The 25,617-nt window shown below is 39.6% G+C and overlaps 1 protein-coding gene across 1 annotated transcript; it reads left to right on the top strand.

Moving 5' to 3' along the window:
• The first annotated feature begins 2,116 nt into the window (after positions 1 to 2,116).
• Positions 2,117 to 24,545, top strand: PPP2CA (protein phosphatase 2 catalytic subunit alpha). Its single transcript, XM_077911701.1, has 7 exons — positions 2,117 to 2,450; positions 16,506 to 16,715; positions 20,142 to 20,315; positions 20,851 to 20,940; positions 21,471 to 21,632; positions 22,889 to 23,007; positions 23,796 to 24,545. The coding sequence occupies exons 1-7, from the start codon at positions 2,349 to 2,351 to the stop codon at positions 23,866 to 23,868; spliced, it is 930 nt and encodes a 309-aa protein (XP_077767827.1). The 5' UTR covers positions 2,117 to 2,348; the 3' UTR covers positions 23,869 to 24,545.
• Positions 24,546 to 25,617: the final 1,072 nt, after the last annotated feature.

Genomic DNA, 25,617 nt, shown 5'->3' with positions numbered 1-25,617 from the left:
GGGTCCTCAATACTTTTTAGTGAACCAAACTACTATCACCCTCAGCTTTCTAGATAAGATAACCCAGGCAAAGGGAAATCATATTGATCCTGTTCCATATTTTAGTCCTTGGAGGTCAGTTAGTTGTGTGAGTGTGGCCAAGACTCTGCACTTGGGAGTATAAAGTTTCAATTCCTGACTGACCAGTACCTTGGGAATATCCCTTCTCTTTTCTGAGTGCTTGTCTGTTTCTTGCCCTATGAGACAGGACCAGTTCTCACACAGTACGGGGCAACAGTGAAGAGGAAGATGACAGCACACTGGGCATGGCTTTATAATCATGAGGGCTAAGTGAAGATTTTTTCCTCATATATTCCAGATTAATTCTATTATTTGGGGATGTTAACTGTAAAACGGGGTTAGAATTTGGGCTAAAATAACTTTTTTCCAGTCTGGCAAGTAAAGTATGTTATAAGCCTTTTGGGGAGTAGACCTGAGACTGTTTCCTCTGGGCACACCACTGAGAGGTAGAAAGGAAAGCAGAATTGCCATTTTCAGCCTGGGAAGGCCGAGCCAGTGAGCCTAGTTAAGCAGGTTGTTTTGGATGAAGAATTTTCAGTCCTACCACTGGCTGATCCAGGCCTCCAGAGCTTTCTTCAGGCTTTTGATTGGGATGATGCCCTCAGAAATGCAGAGTGAGTGCCTGGGTTCAGCAGGGTCAACTGCTACTGGGGGGGTAGGAAGTCTAGAAGAAGGGTTAGCTCTTGCCTCACGCTTTAAGGTTGTTGTTGTCGTTGTTGTTTTTAAGATTTTATTTATTTATTCATGAGAAACACAGAGAGAGGCAGAAACACAGGCAGAGAGAGAAGCAGGCTCCATGCAGGGAGCCCGGAAGTCGATGCCAGGTCTCCAGGATCACACCCTGGGCCAAAGGCGGCGCTAAACCACTGAGCCACCTGGGCTGCCCTTACGCTTTAAGGTTAAATGTCCTTTGGAAAGTTACACCTCTCAGGTCCTGTGGACCCATGATCTATCTCTCTTCTACCTATTCCAAGAGGGAAAGATACCTTGTCTGTTTGGATGACCCCTCTTTATCCCAAGCATGGGATCCGGCACATAAACAGGGCTTTACCGGGCCAAATATTTCTGTGAACGCAGGGACAAGGGCATGTGAAAACATTTCGCCAACTCCAGATTTCTAGCCAGACTGAGGTCCGATCCTAAGGAACCTGAACTTTCCTTAAAGCGCGGGTTGTAGCCGCTTCTAACACCCTCGGGTCGCGCCTCTCTCCGGAGTAGGCCAGAAGCAGCAGGGGTTGGGCGGGGGGTGGTAGGAGGTGTCCTCCTCCTCCCCGGGAGGGCGCACACCTGGGGCGGACGGCGACGGCGGGCGAGGCTGCGTGGGGCGTGTGGAAGCCAGGCTCAGGAAAGCCCCAGCCTCGGCCGCAGGCATCGCGCACTACCCGACAGCCGAGGCCCGAGGACAGGTGTGTGCGGAGGGAGGCAGGTGCACCGCGCGGCCCTCCCAGGGCAGACACACCCTCCTCCGCCCACGAGTGACCTAATTACGAGGTGCCTGCCGCGCCCACAGGCGGAGGTGGCCACTCCAAACAGGTCACCCCTCGGCGCCGGCCCCTGCCTCCCCAAAGACCTGAGAGTCCCACACGATTCCAGCGCACCACGGGGTCCCAAGTCTAGTTTCCGTGGCCGGGGCGCAAACGCGGGGGGAAGCGCACGCGCACAGCCGTCTCACCGTAGGGAACGCGTCGCGGGCGGCGAGGTCCTGCCCCACCCGCCAGCCCCCGGCCCGCCCCCGGCCCGCCCCCGCCGCGGAGGACGTCGCGCTCGGGAACTAGCCCGGCTGCGGGCTGGAGGCCCCGCGGCGGCCCTCCTCGCCCGGGTCTCCCCTTCCCCCTCGGCCCCTCCCGCGGGGCGACCACGCCCTAAGAGCGAAGGCGCCTCAGTAACCGGCCGTCACGTTGCGCCTGCGCCTTGGCCCCGCTTCCCGCCCCCCGCCCCCCGCCCCGGCGGCGCCCGCGGCCGACCCGGTTGGCTCTGCAGTTGCGCAGCTCCTGTCCCGGCCCTTCTACCCCGCCGCCTCCTGACGCCGGGCGTGATGTCACCACGCCGGCGGCCGCCATTACAGAGAGCGGAGCTCCGGGGCTAGATCGAGCGGAGGAGGGCAGCGGCCGGCGGCCGGGCACCGCAGGGAGAGTCCGCGGGTTCGCGCCAGCGCCGGGCAGCCGCCAGCAGCCGCCAGCAGCCACACAGGTACCCCGGGAACCGGCGGCGGCGTGTGCGTGTGGCCCGTGTGCGGGCGGCGGCGCCGGAGTAGCGCGGAGCGGCAGCCGGTTCGGGCGGGTGGCATCATGGACGAGAAGGTGTTCACCAAGGAGCTGGACCAGTGGATCGAGCAGCTGAACGAGTGCAAGCAGCTGTCCGAGTCCCAGGTCAAGAGCCTCTGCGAGAAGGTGAGCTTCTCCCCGCCTGCGGCAGCGGCGGCGGGCCGGGCCCGCCGGGAAGGAGGCGGCGACGGGGACGGTGCAACATGGCGGAGGCGGCCGGCCCGGGCCCCCCGAGCCTCCCAGACCGGCGGCCGGCGCGGCCCGGCAGCGGCTCCCGGGCGACCCGGCGCCCCCTGCCTCCAGCGCGGGGATTGGTTGTCGCCGCCACCGCCGCCTAAAATGGCGCCGTTCCCCCGACTCCGGGGCTTCCGAGCCTCCCGGCTTTGGTGCGGGGCAGGGTGGCCGGCGGGGCGGAGACCCTGCAAGTCGGGGTCGGGGACGGTTTCGAGATGCCTGTGAGAGGACCTGGGTCCTACGGCCTGGGCCGCGGGGCCGCGGGGCCGCGACTCTTCCGTGAGCCGCGTGCCAGGCTTTTGGCTTGTTCTCGGGCCTAATTCTTTGGTCCAGAGGGATCCCCCAAAGGCCAGCTCGCAGGCCTGATCCCAAGACCTGTTTAAAGGTCACTCGGCTTCAGTTCTGTCCTGGGTGGTCTGTGTGAAACTCACGGACTGAGCAGTCCTTCCCAGAGGCTTGACTTTAAAGTGGGGTTACAGGGATTTAAAAATCTGTCCCTAATCTAATTTCTACGAAAGTCATGGTGGGAGATGCAGGAAGGAGTACAACTTATATTTCATAGTTGGAAGAAATGGAGAATTTGGTGAGTCATACTACATAAGGAGCTTTGGGATTGGAAATCAAGTGTCAGTTGAATCTATGATTTATATGCTGACTCAAATTAGGTACTGTGAAATCCTTCTGTAAGCTGGACGTACTTGGCATTTTGCCTTGTGTTTTTAAAAACGAACAACGTAAACTCGGAGCCGCAAATTTTGTATACTGGCTCTTTGTTGGAAAAGTTACTTCTTTGTATTTTTGAGGCTTTCAGTAGCGATAGTAACTGTTGATTGAGCTTTTACTCTGTCCAGTCGTTGTGCTTTTTAGAGTTTAAATATCTTACAGATGTTGAAAATAGAATGCTATAGTTCTTTTGAGAAGTCCATTTTAAATGGCCCAATTTCGTTTTGTTTTTTACCTAGGGGTTGAGAAACAGGTAGCCTATTTGGCTATTGACTGTGTTGTGTTTTTGAAGCCTTAGGAGTCAGTTTTCTAATACATGGAATATGCTTATCTCCACTATAGGTAGTTTAACTTCTCTTGTCAAAATTAACTTGGCAGTATTTCATTTTAGTTCAGAATTTCGGATTGCTGTATTTGCATTTTGTGTTAGTGAAGAGTTATTAGAGAGCAATTATACTGACTCGTTTGCGGTTTGATGGGAAAATTAGGTTCATGAGTTTGATGTATATGCTCCTAAAGCAAGCTTTTTTGGAAACTGTGCTGTGAATAATTGCAATTTAAATGAGTCAAATTCAGATTTATTTATCCTTAGCCTGAGCAAGTCTCCTGCTAGTTGATTAGGTGGCACATTTTCTGTTGGAGCTGAATTTTAATGTTAGCAATGTATTGAGTCTTTTTTGTTCCTTCTTTACTCATCAGATGAGGATGGTGTTTGTGTTAAGGGTTTAGAAAGGGGCTTTTAAAACTTTTAGTGTGTATTGTCAAGTCTCAATTTCTAGGTGCTCTAAGTAATGGTTTTAATGACTTTTAAGGATCAGTACTTTATATATAGACTTTGAGTCAGCATCTGGCTAGATGACTAGTCATTTGTGTAGGAAACATTGGAAAAGAAGGTAATGATATAATTGGAAGACCACTGGACTTCAAGTTATACCTGAACACTAGTCCTCTTTCTGTTTCAGAGTAATTGTGACTGACCTTGGGACAACCACTTAGTCCACATTTTCCTATTTAAAGAGTTAAAACATGTTTTAGGGTCCCTTCTAAGGTGAGATTATATATAAAATCAATTTAAATTAGTGTGTTGTGTTTAAATATTGAGCACCTACTGATTTTCCACAATTCCTTACTTTTATGAGTGAGATGAAAAGCAATAAAGTATAATCCTGTTTGTCTCAGGAGCATGAATCTAGTTGGAAGTTAAGTATACATGAACCAGGGAAATAGAGGATTTGTGTTGGAGACTGTAGGAGATAATTTTGGGTGCTTAGGGTTGGGTGTGTGAAACTTGATGAATCTGGTAAATGTCATTGCTTTCCCTGTCTTTGTAAAAGTAAGATATAGTGAGATTAAACACTCTGTACTCAGGGTGAGATTAAATACTCTCTACTTGGTGGCTCAGTGGTTGAGTGTCTGCCTTTGCGCAAGTTATGATCCCGGGGTCCTGGGATCGAGTTCCGCATCGGGCTCCCCACTGGGAGCCTGCTTCTCCCTCTGCCTCTTTTTTTTGTGTCTCTCGTGAATAAATAATCTTTTTTTAAAAAACCCAACAATTTATGCTTATCCATTGTGTCCAGATTTCTGTTCTTAGGGCCAAAAAAGTGGAAATAATATTTGAAATTAGGTTCCCAAGAAATGGATCCTTTGAGGGGGAATATTATGCAGTCTTCATTCTCTTTTTAACTTTGTAAGTATTTGAACTTTTGGAACTATGTTAACTTTGCAAACTAAATTTTAAGGCAGCTTCTCTTTTCACTTTTAATTGAGTAGCCAATAGCAGCACATCTAGTGAAAGCTACATATTTTGAGAATCTTGAGGGAACCATTTTTCATTAGTAGAATAGTTTTTTCTTTTGACGAAAAGTTACTTGTTGGAGATAGGTACTTGGTGTAGTAGTTGATTGTTTAATTATAAGAAGGAAGAATAATACAAAAGCCTTCCCTTTTATCTCCCTGAAGATGACTGCTCTGAATGAAATATTTAAATGGTACAGATAGAAGTATACCATGGGAGGTCATGGTTATTAAAAAATTCAGAGACCATTATTATGGTCTCCCATCAGCAATTAATTAACAGTGGTAGGTGTTCAAAATGCAGAGAATCCAGGTGTGTCTTTATAGACAAAGGTGAATATGGTTTTTATACAGTTGACTAGTTGAACTTTTTTTCCCCTTAAGGTAGGATTAAAGTTTATATCAAAGTCAAGATGAGGGGATCCCTGGATGGCTCAGCAGTTTGGAGCCTGCCTTTGGCCCAGGGCGCAATCCTGAAGTCCCGGGATCGAGTCCCACGTCGGGCTCCCTGCATGCAGCCTGCTTCTCCCTCTGCCTGTCTCTGCCTGCCTCTCTCTCTCTCTCTCTCTGTACATCATAAATAAATAAATAAATAAATAAATAAATAAATAAATAAATAAATCTTTAAAAAAAAAAAACAAAGCCAAGATGATACTTGGTATACTTTGTCATTTTGAGGATCCTAATTTTAGTTGATTGTTGAACATTTATTTTGTGGTGAGTGAATGCAGTTTTGTCTTAGGCACAGTTCTATAGTCAGTAACATTACTACATTTGTATAACTGGACTGGTATGTTTCCATTTACAGATTGGAAGAAGTAAATAGTATCAACTACAGTAAACAGTCTTTTATTATGTGACTTCACCAGTGGTTTAATTTAGGTATGATTTTTGGCTTTGTCCTTTCAGGTCTTACCAAACTTGTGGAGAATGTTGTTTGATAGCCAGTTTTGTTTTGTTTTGTTTTGTTTTTTTCTCCAAAGGAGTTCTTTACCTACATATGCTCTTTTCCATGACTTTACAAACACTATAAATAAAATGCAGTCATTAAGGCCTCACATTTGTTACATAAGTATGGGAAAAAGCAAACCCTCCTTCTAACTGGATGAGCCGCAAAATATATGACCAAGGTTAAATTTCTATATGAAGTGAGTAATTTTTGTGAGTTGGTATTTGTGCTTAATTTAAAAGGTTGTTTTGGGGTACCTTGGTGCAGTTGGTGAAGCATTGGACTCTTGGTTTTGGCTTAGGTCTTGATCTCGGAGTTGTGAGATCAGTCCCCACATCCAGCTCCTTGCTCAGCCTGGAGTCTCCTTGAAATTCTCTCCCCCTCTCTGGCCCTCCTACTCATGCACAGACGTGTTCTCTCTCTCTCTTTTTGGATAGATAAATCTTTTAAAAAGATAAAAAAGGTTCCTTGGTTAATTTTTATTAGAGTCATCTGAATATTGAAAACAAATGGAAGTGTTGATGCAGAATGATGTTTGCATCATATTTTCACATACACAGTTCTCCTAACAAGTTTATGAGATAATTGTTATCCTCAGTTACAGATGGAAACCAGAGGCTCAGAAAGGTAAAGTGACTTGACTTTAGGGGCTAAAGTGAGATTGCCCAGGCTTACAGATTCTAAGCCCAGTGTTCTAGTCTTGCTTCACAGCCTCCCCTTTATTTTCTTAGGTAGTGTTAATAATGAAAAATAGAGGTGAATTGGGGTCAAACTGAATTGTACAGTCAATAGCTCTGTAAAATAAATAAAGCATTATTTTTATTTTGAATGCTTGAAAGCTTCCTATTCATGTCACACACACTGTTTGTCTCATTTTGTCCTGGAGGAGGAAACAGTAATTATTCTTCAATTTTGAATGTGGTTGGCTGCATTTGCCCCTCAAATAACATTAGTGAGAAGAAAATGCCAGTTAATTTTCTGTGTATCCTCAGTGCAAATCATGATCTAGAAACTGAACGTTAAAACATTCCAGGAAAGTATATCTAACATTTATATTCTTCAATACAGCTTGTAAAATGCCTTATTATCATAGCTTCTACAGTCCGACCTATGTGCCTGTGTGTGTTTCATGAACTCCCAGTCATGAAGTAGTAATGCAGTTGGTTTGGAGTTGACTTAAGGAGGAAATATTGATAAGGTGAACAGCCCTACTATTTGGAAACACAGGTTCCCCCAATTCTTTTGTTTTCTCTGTCAATGTCAAGAGTTGTATCTGCAAATATTGGCAGATACAACTCATGCTGTAGAAACCATAATGGACACTGGAGGGGAGTGTATGGGTAACATTTGTGTCACCTGTCCACCCTCACTTTTATGGCAGGAGGTATTGCCTATAGTGTTGTAAGTTGTTTGTGGAGTATTCTTTGTTTAGGTTGGAGGAGGTGAGCTAGGAAAACCAGGAGACATCAGGTTTGCATTGAAGTAATAACAGGGGTCTTTTTTTGAAGGTGCTCAGAAGAAAGGAAAAGTTAGGTGTGGCAGAGAAACACTCCTCTTTTTTTACTTTTTTGACCCATCATTTTTGTTTTCTTTATTAATTTCTCTTTGCCATCTTTGTCTGAAAAAGCCTTCCAATTGCAGTTTGCTACACAAGTGAGATAGAAATTGGACTAGAACTATGAAGGGGAAAGAATTTGGGTTTTTTTGTTGTTTAGATAACTTTTACAGCTTCTGGTGCAGAGGTGATAGAAGAAGCTGAAGTAAAGAGATCTGGCTGCTGGTGGATGGCTGGGGGATGGGTTCTGAAAAAATTGTAAAGAGCAATCTGGGATTAACTGCTTAATTTCTTAACAATACAAAGTTACTGTTGCCTACTTTTATATTGGTAGCGTGGTTTAGAATGGATGAACAAGGCAATGACAGAGATGTGTGTATATGAATCTGGATATTTTCTAAACTGTACATGACCAGTTGGCCAGTCACTCTGGCACTCCATGTCCTCACCCTCATTTTAATCATTTAGTCACTGTTACAGATGGGAGTGTGACTGATGTCGAGGGGACTGAAAGAGGATTGAGAACCTTTCTCTAGAGTGCTCCTGGAGACTGCATCATTTACCTAGCTAGACTTACATACAAAGTGTAGTTCACAGAGACTGCAGGGTCTGTGATGCTATTAATTATGTGACAGTGTATGTTTAGTTTTGGAATTCATTCGGTCAAAATTTATTAAGCTCCTATTTATGTGCATTATCCATTTTTGCTGTTTAGCTTTGTCAAGATAGCATTATCTTAGGGATTTGTTAGTTTTTTGCTCTAATGGTAAGGTTTCACATTAAGAGATTGAACTTGTAGTAAACTCTATAGATAAGAAAGGTTTTTAGATTTTTGTGCTAGTGGTGATCAAGTGCATTTTATTTCTCTGCCATGCATTGTTTGTAAACTGGCAGTTGTGCCCACTACCTGTTTCTTTTGGGTGGCTGTGACTTAGTGAAAAGGCTTAAAAATGCTTTAGTAAAATTTTAGTGATAGAAGGAACCTTAAAGACCATCTAGGCCAAGTCATCTGGTATAGATGAGGGAGGAAACAGACACCTAGAGCGAATATTATTTGTGATGAATTGTTGTCATAAGAATTTTTAAACAATGGCATATATATATATATATCTCCAACATTTCTCTGTTGAGTAGATTACATATATTTTTCCCCTTTGCAGGAATGATTGGGAATGTTTTAATTCCTGCACATGTTTATTTGACAGAAAGAGGTGGAAAAACATCAACTAATGTTTTTTCTTTTAATACGGTTTTAGAAGGACGCCTGGGTGGTTCAGTGGTTGAGTGCCTCCCTTCAGCCTGGGGTGTGATCTTGGAGTCCTGGGATCGAGTCCCACACCACATCGGGCTTTCTGCATGGAGCCTGCTTCTCCCTCTGCCTGTGTCTCTGCCTCTCTCTGTGTCTCTCATGAATAAATAAATAAAATCTTTATTAAAAATACAATTTTAGAATTATTCCTTATTCCTGAATGTTTTTCTTTTGGTAAGATCCTAAGCCTTAAAACCAAATAGTAACTACCAGTTCCTAAAACATTACAAGGAAGATTATAGTACTTTTATAGTATAATCACACAAATATTATACATTCAGTATAATCATATAGAAGACCAAAATGTTTCATAAAACGTTAGAGGCATCTGTTTGGTGTAATTAATGAAAGACAAGTAATAGGAAGAAAGGTTTGATAGTTGAAGATGATTAACACAAGATTTATTTGCTTCCGAGGCTAGTCCTACATACACCAAAATAAAAATTTAGCGGTATACACTAGTCTGTCATGAACCTTAATTTTTTTGTACAATTATGAAAACCTACTTTCTTTTTATCTTTCATAAAACAGTATGAAGCAAAATGAAAATCTGTTGTGGTTTTGAAAAAAAATTATTGTTGCTTGCAAATTTGCCCCCCCTTTTAAAGATTTATTTATTTATTTGAGAGCAGAACGGGAAGGGGGTTGGGGGGAGGTAATCTCAAGCCAACTCCCCGCTGAACCTGATGATGGGCTCCATCCCGCGACCCATGAGATCACAACCTGAGCCGAACAGAAGAGTTGGATGCCCTGTTCTTTTTTAAAAAAGTTTTCAAATGTTTATATTCTGAAACAAAAGTAAAATTCAAAAATTATTTGTTGCATTTTTTTCAGGTTTGCTTGTCTTATGTCTTTTTGGCTGTATTAGTAGAAGATATACTCAATTGTGATTAAATTGTGAAATGTTTTATTTATGTGAAGTAGAGTTCCATTGAACATTTTAATTAATCAGATTTTTAATAGAAAAATATCTAAGAGCATCATCTAGCTATCGATAGATACTCAAAAAATTTGTGCGGATAATCTGTGTAAGAGGAGAAATAACTGATAGTAAATAAACATAGAGTAAAAAAGTTTGAACTCCAAAATAAAAAGCACCAGGTAAATCAGAAGGTAACATTTTGTATTTGAAATAGATTAGAATGAGTGTATTCTTCCATTTATTATTACATATAAGTTGGAAATAATTGAGCTTTATAAACTACGTATGTAACCAGAAAATGTTCATATATTTTACTCTGTAAATTGAAAATCTCTGGAAAGGAAATAAGTCGAATAAACAATAGATGTGTAAGTATGGGAGGATAGTATACATCACTTTATTTTTTATTTTTATTTTTATTTTTTTAATATTTTGTTCATTCATGAGAGAGAGAAAAGCAGAGACACAGGCAGAGGGAGAAGCAGGCTCCATGCAGGGAGCCCAATGTGGGACTTGATCCTGGGACTCCAGGATCATGCCCTGGGCCAAAGGCAGGCGCTCAACCGCTGAGCCACCCAGGGAACCCCTATACATCAGTTTAAAATGATTGCTATAATGCTATAGGACATTGGATTCGTGAATATGAACTTTAAATATTTTATTTCTTTGGGAGAGAGAGAGAGAGAACGTGCTCATGCGTTGCGTGAGTAGAGAGAGAAAGGGAGAGGGCAATGCAGACTTCCCACTGAGCAGGGAGCTAGATGCAGGCTCTATCCTAGGACTCTTGGATCATGACCTGAGTTGAAGGCAGCCGCTTAACTGTGCCACTCAGGGACCCCCTTAAATATTGAACTTTAGGAAACAAGTTGAGACATTTACCAGTTTTAAGCATAAGATTTGTATATGGGTAAAAGCTGGAAGGGAATACAAAGAAATGAGAATAGTTTTTGTTGGTGGGTTTAAGACTGCTATAACCCATCAACACTTTAATGTTCTTCAGCGTTCTTATACAACAAATTTTTACATAATTGTAATCATTTGCATTTTAGCATGTTTGCTTGGTTTAATAATAAAAATGCATTAATATGTTGTATGACTTTATTTAATATAAAAATGCATAAGTATCCTCTGTCTTTTTCTGTGGTACATGTTAAGGAGAAATTATACTGCTGTTGTGTGCTCTTAAGGAAATTAATTTATAAATGGTTTGTGAATCTGTTGTTGGTTCCCTATTTTCTCTTTTTCTTGTCTATCTTGACTTGGATGATTTTAGGAGTCTAGTTTAAGTCTAGTTTGCTTTTTTGTACATGTTATTATGGTGGTTAGGGATAGCCCATACTCAAGAAACCTGATGGTAAGTTGAAAATAAAAATTGTAAATTTCTGAATCTGAACTCAGATTAATTAATAATTAATAAATTAATGTTCTTAGAGGTTTCTTTTCTTCTAGTGACTCTCCAAATTGAATTTTAGGACAGTAGAAAATTTTAACTTTTCACAGTTAAGCTCTTATTACTGGACTAGCTTATTCTAGTTTCAGCCTTGTTCTCGGAAGTTTTGTATTAGATCTTTTTTCCTTGAATTCACTGATTTCAGTCTATGCCATTTGAATTTTAGTAGAGTTCCTACTGAAGAATCAATAAATAATCAGTATGGTGCTGATTACACTATTTTTAAAAACCTTGATCTTCTGTTTTGTTTTGTTTTTCCCCCAAATGTTTATTACTGAGACTTTTGAAGGCCTGAAAAAATGTTTTGGGGGAAGCAAAAAAGTTTGGGGTATGTGTCTTTTGCTTTTGCTTCTCTGTATAATTCAGGTGCAGAGGCTGAGGCTCTAAATTATAGGAGTCAATACCAGAAAGTGAAAAGGTAGTTATTAAAAGTATAAACATCTTGAATGCTAATTAAGTTGCTTTGAAAATCTGGTTTGCCATTTACCTTGAATATTAAGCTAGGAAGTTGAAGTTGTATATCTATCTACCTTAGAAGCTGATGGTTGGTGAAGGCGGCCTGCATGTTCTAAAGGAGACTCATTAGATTGCTTTTTGGCCTTTTGGGTAAGATCAAATATTAAGGTGACTGACTCATTAGAGATCCCATTAGGTGGCCCATAGAGGAGGTTCTCTTATGTGCTTCTGAGACTTGAAAGGCCTTGTGATAGCATAGCTCCTCTGGCATTTCTTTTTCTGTGATTAGTTTTTCTTGACTGTAAAATAATCTTCAGTGAGGACATCTGCAACTGTTATTGCTTTGGTGTTTGGGATAGTGTATTTTGGTGTGTAGTAATGATTTGGGAGCTGAGATGAGACCCCACTGACCCTCCCCAAAACAAGTATACTTAAATTCTTTGTAAGCTTGAATTTTTGTTGTTAAGATACACTTTATAGTTGTCTTGATGGCATCTGGTACATAATACTATTTTTCTCCAGGATTTAATTATAATTGTTCTGGTCTCAAATTTGGTAGGAAGAGAAGAAAGAACTTTGGCTTTCCCAGATGTAGAAGTTTAAGATGTTAATTTTATAAATACAGTGTCCTTTCCCTTTTGGAGGACAATTTTGTCATGTCAACATAAAAAGGAGCTGATAGATCTGCTAATAAGATATTTTCTTTCTGGGAATGTCTGTATATGTATACCAGGTGTATACCAGGGAGCAAATACTAGGATATACATTGTAGTGTTTTTGCCTTCCCTGGTAACGGCCTCTCCCCGAATCATAATCCATCAGGGAATATTCTACTTCCATCATGAGAAATTAATCAGGTCTGTATATATTCATTATGGTCTCCCAAGATGGATTATTGGAGAGAAAAGCAGGCTGCCTAAATAATACTGTTCTTTGTTTAAAAGTGCAAAAGAAAATGATTATGTTTTTGTAGGCACGTAATACGTATGTAAAACTTGTAAACAGGGTTTCAAAAGAATGTACATCAAAATACTCTCAGTGGTAACTTTCCCAAGGGATGTGGGATTGTGGAGGGTGGTCAAAGGTGACATTTGGTTTTATCTGCTGCTTAACAAAAAAAATAATATGTGTCACTATAACTTGCATATTTTTTAAAAAATTAAAGATCGAATCACCTAGCTGGCTCAGTTGGTGGAACATCTGTCCAGATCTCAGGGTTGTGAGTTCAAACCCTATGCTGGGCTCCATACTGGGAGTGGAGCCTATTTTAAAAATAAGTAAGTAAAAGTAAAGATAGAGTGTTTATCATTGTGATATGTTGAAATTGAAATAAAAGGAACAAATAGCATTTAGGTTTGATTGTCCTTTTATGATTTGAATGGGAATTTTGAGTATATTGTAATAAGGACCTTAGGATACTTGGGAATGGCAACTTTTTATCATTCATATAGTATATCATTTTCCCTTTAAAACTTCTGAATAACTTGCAAATTTCTTTGAAGTGGGACCTATTATTTCATTTGTGACTATTTCCATTACTGTGCACCAGGTGCTCAAAAACACTGGACATGGTATTAATGCCAAATAGACTAGGGAATATCCCTAGTGAAATTCTGCATTTTAGTTACAATAAATCATGGGAGATTGGAATTACCCTAGCAAGATGGATTATTTCTTAAGAAAAATACCACTTTTTGAGACACGGTGAAATGTTTTTCTAAATTTAAAAATATATCAAATTAATTATTAATTTTTGGATATCAGTGATTGGTCAGTGTCTTGAAATAGGCTCCCCAAATGTTGGGAGACTTGGAAATAATACTTCTTAGGGGCAGCTGGGTAGCTCAGTCAGTGGGGCATCTGCCTCAGGTTCCGGTTGTGATCTCGAAGTCCTAGAATGGAGTCCCACAGTGGGCTCAAATAAATAAATCCTTTTTTTTTTTTTTTTTTTTTTTTTTTTAAGAATGATTCATAAATTTCACTGCATTTGGGGAAGCATTGGTGTGGAGTGAGGAGGGAAGACTAAAAAAAATTTGGTGCTTGGATCCCACTCCTAAAGACTCTGGCTTCATTGAGAGAGGAGTAGCCTCAGTATCTGGGGTTTTCTTTTCTTTCTTTTCTTTTCTTTTCTTTTCTTTTCTTTTCTTTTCTTTTCTTTTCTTTTCTTTTCTTTCTCTTTTCTTTTCTTTCTCTTTTCTTTTCTTTTCTTTCTCTTTTCTTTTCTTTTCTTTCTTTTCTTTTCTTTCTTTTCTTTCTTTCAACTTCTCAAGTGATTTTTCATGTGTGGAGAAGTTTGTATACCACTGCCTTAAAACCAGTCCTGGTTACCCTTGGTTGTCACTCAGAATGTAATCAGCAATGGCTCATTAGCAACAATTCATTATGGCAATTTCACCTCTATGTTCTAGTGTGTTGCCTTCCCCCCGATGCAACTTCCCACTGTACATTCTGGAACACCATTTCATAATGCTAGCTGCATATAGAAGAAAATGCTCAATAAATCCTGAGTGTATGAAATAAATACTTCTAATCCACTCTTTTTACCTTCTTGGTTTAACTGAAATCTGGTTCTTCCTGAGAAAGTCATGTACTTTCTCTAATAGCCTTCCCAGATAGTTGGATGCTGCCTTTCTCTAGGATAAAGTTACCTGTCTTTCGGGCTGCTTTTCTCTGTCTAGGTACCCAGACACTTTTCCTTACTACTCTTAGCTGTTATTTCTTCATTCTCCGTAGACGTTGGTACCAGTTTCCATGCCTGTACTTCTGATATTGTCCTGAGAGACATCCATGGCTTTCCCTGAAGATGATCTATCCAGTACCCCCAGTATAAATTCTTGATTTATTCAGCAAATAGATATTAAATGCCTTTTACATCTCAGACATCGTTCTAGCAAGGTTCTGTGTATGCAGTCGTGAATTAAAGGAATCTGGTGAACATTTTTTAGCTCTTAGTCTTGATAGTTGAGTGGAAAATTGATTAGAAGCAGGCAGAATGAGGGATCCCTGGGTGGCGCAGCGGTTTGGCGCCTGCCTTTGGCCCAGGGTGCAATCCTGGAGACCCGGGATTGAGTCCCGCGTCGGGCTCCCGGTGCATGGAGCCTGCTTCTCCCTCTGCCTCTCTCTCTCTCTCTCTCTCTCTCTCTCTCTCTGTGTGTGTGACTGTCATAAATAAATAAATTTAAAAAAAGAAAAAAAGAAGCAGGCAGAATGAAAGCAGGGAGTTCAGTATGGAAGCTAGCACAGTAATCCTGGTGAGGTAATGGTGGCTTGGACCAGGATAGTGGCAAGAAAGATAAAAACAGATTGATTTGTGTTTTGGAGGCAGACTGGGCAAGACCTTTTGGTGGATTGGTCCCTGAATACTAGTGGCCTTTAAGCGCTACTCTGATACCCACATGTGTAGCCCTACCTCGGAAATCCGAAATTCACTCCTCAAGTTTTCTACCAGTAGATCTTTATTCTAGTATTACTTTGATTAGACTTGTTCTTTGGTCCATGTTCATGCCCTACTCTTCCCTTGCATTTCCTACGTGGAGTGACCAACTGTCATGGTTTACCTGAGCACAACTGAGGCATTTCTTGGGATGCCAGACTTTAAGTACCAAAACCAGGATAGTTGGGTCACCCTGCACCTACCCCAGTCTGCCCCCTTCTCTACTCTTACTGGTATGTATGCTTCAGCCTTTAACCTTTTCCTCTTCCTGAGAATTTATACACAAGATTGTACCTTGCCTGTGTTGGACCTCTCATTTCCTTTTCCCATCCCTTTCCTTGGACTTCAGTCAGGCAGATTTCCTAGCTGTCCCAGTGTTTGTGATCCTGGAACACTGCTGCTTACTCTAGCATGTCTTAGCACTTGGCCTGATCATTTTATTTTCTGCCTCTCTGCTCCACTGTGTGCTTTAATGGGCTGTCTTGTTGTGTTACCTTATTAAATGAATCTCCACCGTTTACTTTGTCCCTTTCTTTTATCACTTAACATACATAGCCTGTACTTTGGTGATTGGTTACTTGTTTGTGGTGACCTGTCTTGTATACTGTGGTCCTCAAGTGGCTAGCACAAGGCCTGGCATCTAGTATCACTCAGATGATTGAGCAAATGAATGATGGTCTCCCAGTGAACTTTGGTTTTGGGGGTAAGGTAGATGATCTATAAACGTGTGTCGAATGACTGATGAGGTTTCAGTTGAGTGAAATAACATTATGCTGCCCTTAAAAGTAATGTTTGAATTTGTGATTATGTGGGGGAATGCATATGCTGCCAAACAACTTTATAAAAAGCATGTATATCAAATAGTTACAGTTGTAAAACAAAGTTTGTATTTTTAGTATTAAGAGCTTAAAAGTCATGCAAAATTTTATAATGCCCCCCCCCCCAAAAAAAAAAAAAAACTAGTTAAGGGGGGAATTAGAAACCTTTTCTTATAGCCTGGAGTGCCAGTATACTATAATTAGAACTTTAAGGTTAAGGAACTAGGTACCTGAATGTCTTGTTCCATTTTCATTAATCTTATACGGTTGCTAATAATAATCTGTTTAACATTTAATTAGATGGTACTTGATAGATGAGAGGAATGGAACTATGCATCTAGATACATGATTTTTCTAAGTATCAGGAGTGAGATAACTAACAGAATCTGGCCATATTTTGCCCTCTTTAATGGAATTATCAGTGCCTACAGTTTTGTCTTACATTGTGTCTGCTCGTTAAGCTACATTAAGTTTAAGTGAACATCTTTGTTAATGTTTAATGCCAAATGTATTGGTTTATTTTATCTCCCTTCTGTAGGCTAAAGAAATCCTGACAAAAGAATCCAACGTGCAAGAGGTTCGATGTCCAGTCACCGTCTGTGGAGATGTACATGGGCAATTTCATGATCTCATGGAACTGTTTAGAATTGGTGGCAAATCACCAGACACAAACTACTTGTTTATGGGAGATTATGTTGACAGAGGATATTACTCAGTTGAAACAGTTACTCTGCTTGTAGCTCTTAAGGTAATTTCACTGTTACCTTTGGGACATTTTGCAGAGGGTGAGACAGTCTCGTTCCTTTTTTCCTGGTGATTTGTGATTTTCTCTGAATGTTAATTTTTAGAATAAAACTCCATATTTAAGGAATGCAGGTATTCATGTTTAAGATTTATAAATCATAGATCTATCTTCATTCTAAATAAAGGGATGGTACAGAATAAAAGTAAAAAAAATTATTCTCATTCAAGTTTTTAGGAGAATATTAGAAGGCTGGTCAAATAAAAATGTTACTTCAGTTAATCAAGGTGTGGGGAGATAATATTATTACTTTTCTTGAAATAAGTAATTTTTTTAAATAAAACATACTATTAATTATTAGAATGTTTACAGATTTTTGACACAGTGATCCTATAATTAGACTTCGCTGAAGACTTTTCTAGAAATACACTTTTAAAAAAAATACACTTTTTTGAAATAAAACATACTAAATATCAGAATGTTTATACCTTTTGACACAGTAATCCTATAATTAGACTTTGCTGAAGAAGAAATTCAAGAGGAGAAGAGCTTTATTTGTGTGAAAACATTAATTGCAGCATTATCTTCAATACCAGAAAAAGAATAGATCTAAATATCCAACAGAAGTGAATATGTAAATTATGATTTCTCTCTATGTGGAATAGTTTGCAGCCATTAAAACTTGACAATCTAGAACAATAGGAATGATAATTAAAGGAAGTTGCTTTATACCAATTGTAGCTTTGGGAAATGTACAAATATCTGAAAATGAGACACAAAGTAGTGGTCACTAGTATTTAGAATGACAGGCTTCTCTGCCTTTCCCTGAAAAGAAAGTGTGATTTTACCTTTAGGGGAGATTTTATTAAAGAACGTTCACAATGGTAAAATGGCTTCCAGAAACCTCTAGTATTGCAAGAGTGGTAAGATGTGGTTTTGGCATGAGCTGAATTTTAGACAATATATAATGTGTGTGTTCATGAAGCCACTAGTCTGAATCATGTAACGTGCTACACAACTTGGAGGATACTAAGTTCTGTATCTGTAAAACAAAGCAGTTAGATTAAATGATGGAAAATTACTGCGGTGCCTCTAGATACAATGGAAACAGCCTTACAAGCTAATCTGTACTTAAAGCCTAAGATGAGTCCCAGTGCTCAGCAGAGGAATGAATATGCTGCCTTTAAGAATTTATATTTGAATGTTATGGGGCTGAATTGTGCCGCATACACCTCCCTCTATTCATACACTGCAGTCTTAACCGGTGGTACCTCAGAATGTGATGGTATTTGGTGATAGGACCTTTAAGAGATAATTAAGGTAACATAGGTCATAAGGGTGAGCCCTAATTGAATATGACTGGTGTCCTTGTAAGAAGACATTAGGACAATATAACGGAGGGACGAGGATAAGAAATGTGAAGATGACCTTTTATTAGCCAAGTAGACAAGTCTTTAGAAGAAACTAACCCTGTTTACACTTTGATCTGGACTTGTTTCAGCTGCCCGTTTCCTCTACTTTGTTATAGCAGCCCTTACACAGAGGGTTTTAATACAGAGGGTTGGGGGAGGAAGTTAAGCAAGTAGTGCTAGGACAGAGGGCTATCTATATACAAAAAATGGACTTAGAATACCTCATACCATACAAATGGATCAAAATCAATCAGAGACCTAATGTAAGAGCTAAAGGTACAAAACTTCCAGAATGAAGCATAGGAGAAAATATTGTAACCTTGGATTAGGCAATGATTGATACTATATGAAAAGCACAGTCCATTAGAAAATTTGTTAAATTGGACTTCGTCAAAATTAAGATTTTTTTTGTTCTTCAAGAGATATAACTAAGAAAAAGGTATTTGTGTTCATATAACAAAAACCTATTAGGATTCAGTAAGATTAAAAATGGATAAAATACTTACATAGATACTTCATCCAAGAAAATACATGAATAGTCAATAAGCACATGAAAAGGTTCCCCAAATCATTGATCATCAGGGGAATGCATATTAAAGTCACAATCACACCCATTAGAATGCTGTTGTCCATAAGGCTGATAATAGCAAGTGTTAGTTTATGAAGAGATTAGAACCTTCATATACCAACCATTTTGAAAATGGTTTGGCAATTTCCCTAAAAGTTAAACATACTTTTTTTTTTTTTTTTTAAGATTTTATTTATTTATTCATGAGAGATACAGAGAGAGAAAGAGGCTGAGACACAGGCAGAGGGAGAAGCAGGCTCCATTCAGGGAGCCCAATGTAGGACTCGATCCCAGGTCTCCAGGATCATGTCCTGGGCCAAAGGCACCGCCGAACTGCTGAGCCACCCAGGCTGCCTAAAGTTAAACATATATACACCCATAGACTCATCAGTTATATTGGACTAGGAATATACCCAAGAAAAATGAAAGCGTATTTTATGTTTGTACAAAAACTTATAGGCAAGATGATCATAGCAACATATTCATAACTCTCAAAAAGTAAACCATCCAGAAGTTCATCCTAATAGTGAATAAAGAAACAAAATGGGGCAGCCCAGATGGCTCAGTGGTTTAGCTCCACCTTTAGCCCAGGGCCTGATCCTGGAGACCCGGGATCGAGTCCCATGTCGGGCTCCCTGCATGGAGCCTGCTTCTCCCTCTGCCTGTGTCTCTACCTGCCCCCGCCCCCCCGTCTGTCTCTCATGAATAAATAAATAAAATCTTAAAAAAAGGGGGGGTATACTCTGGAATACTCTGCAGCAATAAAAAAGAACAATAAAAAAGATCTGCTGATGCATACACAAGTGAGCCTCAAAAATACTATAAGTAAATGAAGCCAGACACATAAAAAAACTATATATTGTATTACTCATTTATATGAAATTTCTATAAAAAGCAGATCTCAAAAGACAAATCAGTGGTTGCTGGGAGTAGGAGTTGGGATAGCAAATGGGGGATATTTTTGTACTGATGGAAAGGTTCTAAAATAATCATGATAGTTACTACAGGACTATGCATTTTACCAAAAGTCATCTAAGTATAGAAAAAATTTCATGGAATTTTACAGCTGATAATTATGCTTAGTGTAAAGTTGGTAGTAGGGCAGCTCCAGTGGCTTAGTGGTTTAGAGCCGCCTTTGGCCCAGGGCATGATCCTAGAGACCCAGGATCGACTCCCACGTCAGGCTCCCTGCATGGAGCCTGCTTCTCCCTCTGCCTGTGTCTATAAAGTTGATAGTAGTAGGAGTTTGATTGTAGTTGAGATGGGGTTCACCAAAACTCCGTGGACAGATGTCATTAGGTGTAGGGTCTCATTTCAGTGTAATATGGAGGCATGGAAGGTTTTCTTCACCAAAATTAGAACTCTGAATTTTCCTGTAGAAAGTTTGCCGAATTGTCATTTGGTTTTTGAAGGAGCCAGGTATTCATATTGTTTTCTATTTTGTTGTTTCAGGTTCGTTACCGTGAACGCATCACCATTCTTCGAGGAAATCATGAGAGCAGACAGATCACACAAGTATATGGTTTCTATGATGAGTGTTTAAGGAAATATGGAAATGCAAATGTTTGGAAATACTTTACAGATCTTTTTGACTATCTTCCTCTCACTGCCTTGGTTGATGGGCAGGTATGTAGGTCTTCCTAAAACTTATATTGCTGATTGTTTTCATGAATCTGTTTTCTTAACGTTTAGATGCCACTTTTCCACCCACACATCCCTTTTAGACTTTTGACGTCTGTCCTTTGTATCAGGCACTGAACTGTATGTTGGTACCACAGGGATGGAAGATGTAGCCCATCCATCCTCTGAGGTGGTTTTTGGACAAGTCTTGGAGATATGATTAACTCTTTAATGGTTCATGTAGAGGAGTGTACAGAAGAAATCGCAAGAAAATTCTATGAGAAGGAAGATAGTCTATGGTGAGGGTAAGGTCACAGAAATTCTTTCTGGGTGCAGCAGTAATCATTTATCAGGAAGAAGGGGGGCTGTATTCAGTAGTGTAGAGTAGGCTGGAAGAAAGCTCTTGCAGAGACAAGCGTGGTTCTGGCAGAACACAGAAACCCTAGTCTCGCTAAATGATGTGGGCTGCTGCCTGTAGCTTAGTCCAGAATGTTTAAAGTTTATTTTATGTGAGGTTAACATTATAAACTACTCTTTTCAGATATTCTGTCTACATGGTGGCCTCTCACCATCCATAGATACACTGGATCACATCAGAGCACTTGATCGCCTACAAGAAGTTCCTCATGAGGTATTGCCTTTTTTTTTTTTAAATAAGTTACTCTGTTTGGTAGTAAAATCATTTCAGAAAAGTTTTTAGAGGGGAGAAAGTTTATTGTAACTTTCATAGGTGTGTTCTCTCTTCTAATGCTTAGAAATGACCCTGTGTGGGTGGTATCAACACTCTTCTCGGCAACCTCATCCTTTAGAGGCTAATATTAAGAAACCTTTCAAGATCATAACACCTTTGAGACTGGGCTTAGAATCTAGGCTGTTGTCTTCAGAGCCTCTACCTTAATTACTCCTCTATACTGTCTGATTTGAAATTTGCATACTATAGGGCCTATTGCTCTTGGGGCACATTGATGTGGGGTATGTCTCTTAAAGACATTTGGAAATAGTTTATTTGACACAGATATTTGACTTTTAAAACAAAACCTTAAAAACAAAACAAAACCTTAGACTGTGTTCAGCAAATAACCCCTCAAAGTGTGACTTCATTAAGGGCATGAATTACTCAAATCATTTTTGTAAGAAGTCAATTTATAACTTACTTTTTAGGGTCCAATGTGTGACTTGCTGTGGTCAGATCCAGATGATCGTGGTGGTTGGGGTATATCTCCTAGAGGAGCTGGTTACACCTTTGGGCAAGACATTTCTGAAACATTTAATCATGCCAATGGCCTCACATTGGTGTCCAGAGCTCACCAGCTGGTGATGGAGGTATGTTCTCTGAAACCTGATTTACCTTTTAACTAAATGCAATGAAGGAAGATACTAAGGAAGGGATTGGAGGTGGGAGGACTAATTAATGAGGATACCCTATGTATCCCTTCCAATGAATTTGCCATGGTAGCTTGAGCCTTTACAGAAGATGAGTTGACATGTTTTCAGAGAATTCTTCATGACTGAATAGTGCTTGGGATTTAAGCCTGGGAAAGTAAGGTACAGGGAACAGGGGAGAAGGGAATGTAACATTTTTAATCTCGATTTTGTTTCTTTAATGTATTTAAAATGTATATATAGAGGAGAGATTGAGATGAAATACCAGATATTTTGGTAGTCCTTTTGGATGGTAGGATTACAGATAATTTAAGAAACTAAAAGGGAAATGGGACATTGATTAGCATACTTAGAAAATGAAGTTCCTATTTAGATTAATACTCTTAACAACTGTGATTATGGGATCCCTGGGTGGCACAGAGGTTTGGCGCCTGCCTTTGGCCCAGGGCGTGATCCTGGAGACCCGGGATCGAATCCCACATCGGGCTCCCGGTGCATTGAGCCTGCTTCTCCCTCTGCCTGTGTCTCTGCGCCTCTCTCTCTCTCTGTGACTATCATAAATAAATAAATTAAAAAAAAAAAAAAAAAACAACTGTGATTATTATGAAACATATGGCTTTGCTAAAGATAGGGAAAGACATTTGTGTACAATGCTTAAAAAGTAACTTGAGTATTCAGATGGACTTAACAAAATGAGGCCAGAGATCCTAGAGGCCTCTTTTCTTTGTACCTGGGCAGTGACTGACTGGGGGACCTTCCCCTTTGCCTTAGAGAATTAAGACAATTTTGGTCTAGAGGAATATGTTATATGCCTCTATAAGGAGTGGCCATATACTCATTCATGAATCATGTTTGGGACCATTGCAGTGGGAAGCTGATGAGATGCTGCTGTCCACAGAAGGCAGCCAGATGAAGAAGAAGCAGTTAATTCTTCAGTGATTAGTGCTGTGTTTTAGTGTCTTTTCTATTTCTAGTAAATTAGCTTTGTAATTTGGGAAAAATTAATTCATATATACACATTTTTCAGTTATACACAAGAGTACAGAAAATTATTAATATGTCCAGAAACAAAGCATTAATAGTTTTTAAGCCTTTTGGGAGGGAAGGGGAGATCTTTTTTTCTCTCAAGTCACATTTAGTTGTGTAAATAAGGAAATAAAATAAATAAGTTTTTAACACCTTTCTTTTCCTTATAGGGATATAACTGGTGCCACGACCGGAATGTAGTAACGATTTTCAGTGCTCCAAACTATTGTTATCGTTGTGGTAATCAAGCTGCAATCATGGAACTTGATGATACTCTAAAATACTCTTTGTAAGTATTTACACCTTAGTAGTTGGCTGCCATTACAGTTGAGTCAAACTGTATAGTTTGAATGGGAGTTAGTGTAAGAGTTAAAGGGCTCATGCTAAATCCAGATTCCAATTTGATTTTTATGTTTCCTTTTGTTTGCTTTTAAGATTTTATTTATTTCATTTGAGAGAGAGAAGGTGTGAAGAGAGGCAGAGAGAGAGAGGAAAAGAACCTCAAGCGTCTCTACACTGAGCAGGGAGCCAACATGGGGCTGAGTCTCATGACTCTGAGATACCCTGAGCTGAAACCAAGAGTCAGATGCTTAACCTACTGAGCCACCTCTCTGTTTCCTTTTGAACGGACTTAGGATATATTGAAACACTAACAGAAACTTGTCCTATATAGACCCCAACGTAATTTATTAGGATTCTAACTTTTAAACACATGTTTTTATTATCGGGTTAATAAAATATATCCTAAGGTTGAGATTACAAATACAGTACATTAGGCTTTTTAAATTATATTTATTTAGTAGAACTCTTCTTTCAAATAATCTTAGGAGGAATCCTGATGTATAAAAAGGCTCTCTGCCTTGGCTCTTTGAGAAGGCATGCAGCTATTACACTCTTAATAAATGCATGATTTTAAATAAATAAATGCACGATTAGGCTACAATTAGGGTTCTGTTCCATTGAAGGCAAACTGAAATTGTATAGGAAAAAAATTATAAAGTTTGAAAGAATAGTGTCTTGATTTTGTCAGTAAATTGATACATGGAGTATAAACAACAAACATGTTTTGTTTTTCAGCTTGCAGTTTGACCCAGCACCTCGCAGAGGCGAGCCACATGTTACTCGTCGTACCCCAGACTACTTCCTGTAATGAAATTTTAAACTTGTACAGTATTGCCATGAACCATATATTGACCTAATGGAAATGGGAAGAGCAACAGTAACTCCAAAATGTCAGAGAATAGTTAACATTCAAAAAACTTGTTTTCACATGGACCAAAAGATGTGCCATATAAAAATACAAAGCCTCTTGTCATCAACAGCCGTGACCACTTTAGAATGAACCAGTTCATTGCATGCTGAAGCGACATTGTTGGTCAAGAAACCAGTTTCTGGCATAGCGCTATTTGTAGTTACTTTTGCTTTCTCTGAGAGACTGCAGATAATAAGATGTAAACATTAACACCTCGTGAATACAATTTAACTTCCATTTAGCTATAGCTTTACTCAGCATGACTGTAGATAAGGATAGCAGCAAACAATCATTGGAGCTTAATGAACATTTTTAAAAATAAGTACCAAGGCCTCCCCTCTCTACTTGTGAGTTTTGAAATCGTTTTGTTTATTTTCAGGGATACCGTTTAATTTAATTGTATGATTTGTCTGCACTCAGTTTATTTCCCTTCTCAAATCTCAGCCTCATGTTCTTTGTTATTGTCAGAACCTGGTGAGTTGTTTTGAACAGAACTGTTTTTCCCCCTCCTATAAGACGATGTTACTGCACAAGAGCACTGCAGTGTTTTTCATAATAAACTTGTGAACTAAGAACTGAGAAAGTCAAATTTTAATTGTATCAATGGGCAAGACTGGTGCTGTTTATTTAAAAGTTACATCAATTGATAAATTTTAGAATTTGTAGAATTCTAGGTAAAGAAAAATAAAAATCAAGGTCACTATATAATCTCTCTGGTAACTCCTTGACATTCTTCAGAAGATTTTCAAGACTCATTTGTAATCCAGATAGTACAATTTGTCAGATAGCCAGCGTGCTCTTCGTGGGTTCTTCCTGCATATTACTTTGTCTGCAAGAAAGGAAATCTGTGCAGCTTCAGTAAGACTGGACTGTAAATCCATAGAACTTGAGATTTAAGTGTTTTGGGTTTTGTTTTAATAAAACATCATGTTTTCAGATAGAGCTTGACAAACTAATGTGTCTACTTTTCAGTCAGTGCAGTTTTCTGGTTATAAATATATTGCTATGTATGTTAGATGGACTCTTCATAAAAAACCAATGGACAGCTTTTGTACACTTGTCATGTTATCTTAGCGTTAACTTTGTCTCACATAAAGCTCTTAAAGTATTATCCTGTATTAAGCTCCTTTAGTACTACTAGTTAAACCAAATAGAAAACTATTGCGAAGATCATGGTTTAGTGTTATATACATTCACCCAAGGACAAAAATGGCATTTGAAATGAAGTGGCAGTGCTAATGAGTTTCCTCCACCCTTTTCTCCTTTGAATAGGATTAGAAAGTTAAAACAGTTCTGTGGAAACTAATATTTGGTAATCTTAAGCTATCAGGGTAAACTTCAGGGCACTTAATCATTACTTGTGTGAATGTAGTAATAAAAGTTCCTTTGCTTTGTATTGTGTTGAATTTGGAACTGACAAGGAAGTTCTCTCATACCTTAAGATACTTTAGGAAGATACTCATACACTCTATGTTAAGGAAATGGGCTAATTTCTTTTTATCTCTCCTGATCTAATTGACAGTATTTGTGGTGGTTTGCGGATTTGATGGTACAAAGCAAAAAACCCTGTTTTTCTACGTCTCCATTCCATTTTATTCTTTTATGCTTTCACAAGAAATACATCTATCTCTGTTTTTGCTTTGTTGC

Source organism: Canis aureus, chromosome 10 (assembly GCF_053574225.1).
Source record: "Canis aureus isolate CA01 chromosome 10, VMU_Caureus_v.1.0, whole genome shotgun sequence".
NCBI classification, from domain to species: domain Eukaryota; kingdom Metazoa; phylum Chordata; class Mammalia; order Carnivora; family Canidae; genus Canis; species Canis aureus.
This window is presented reverse-complemented; position numbering and strand designations above follow the sequence as displayed.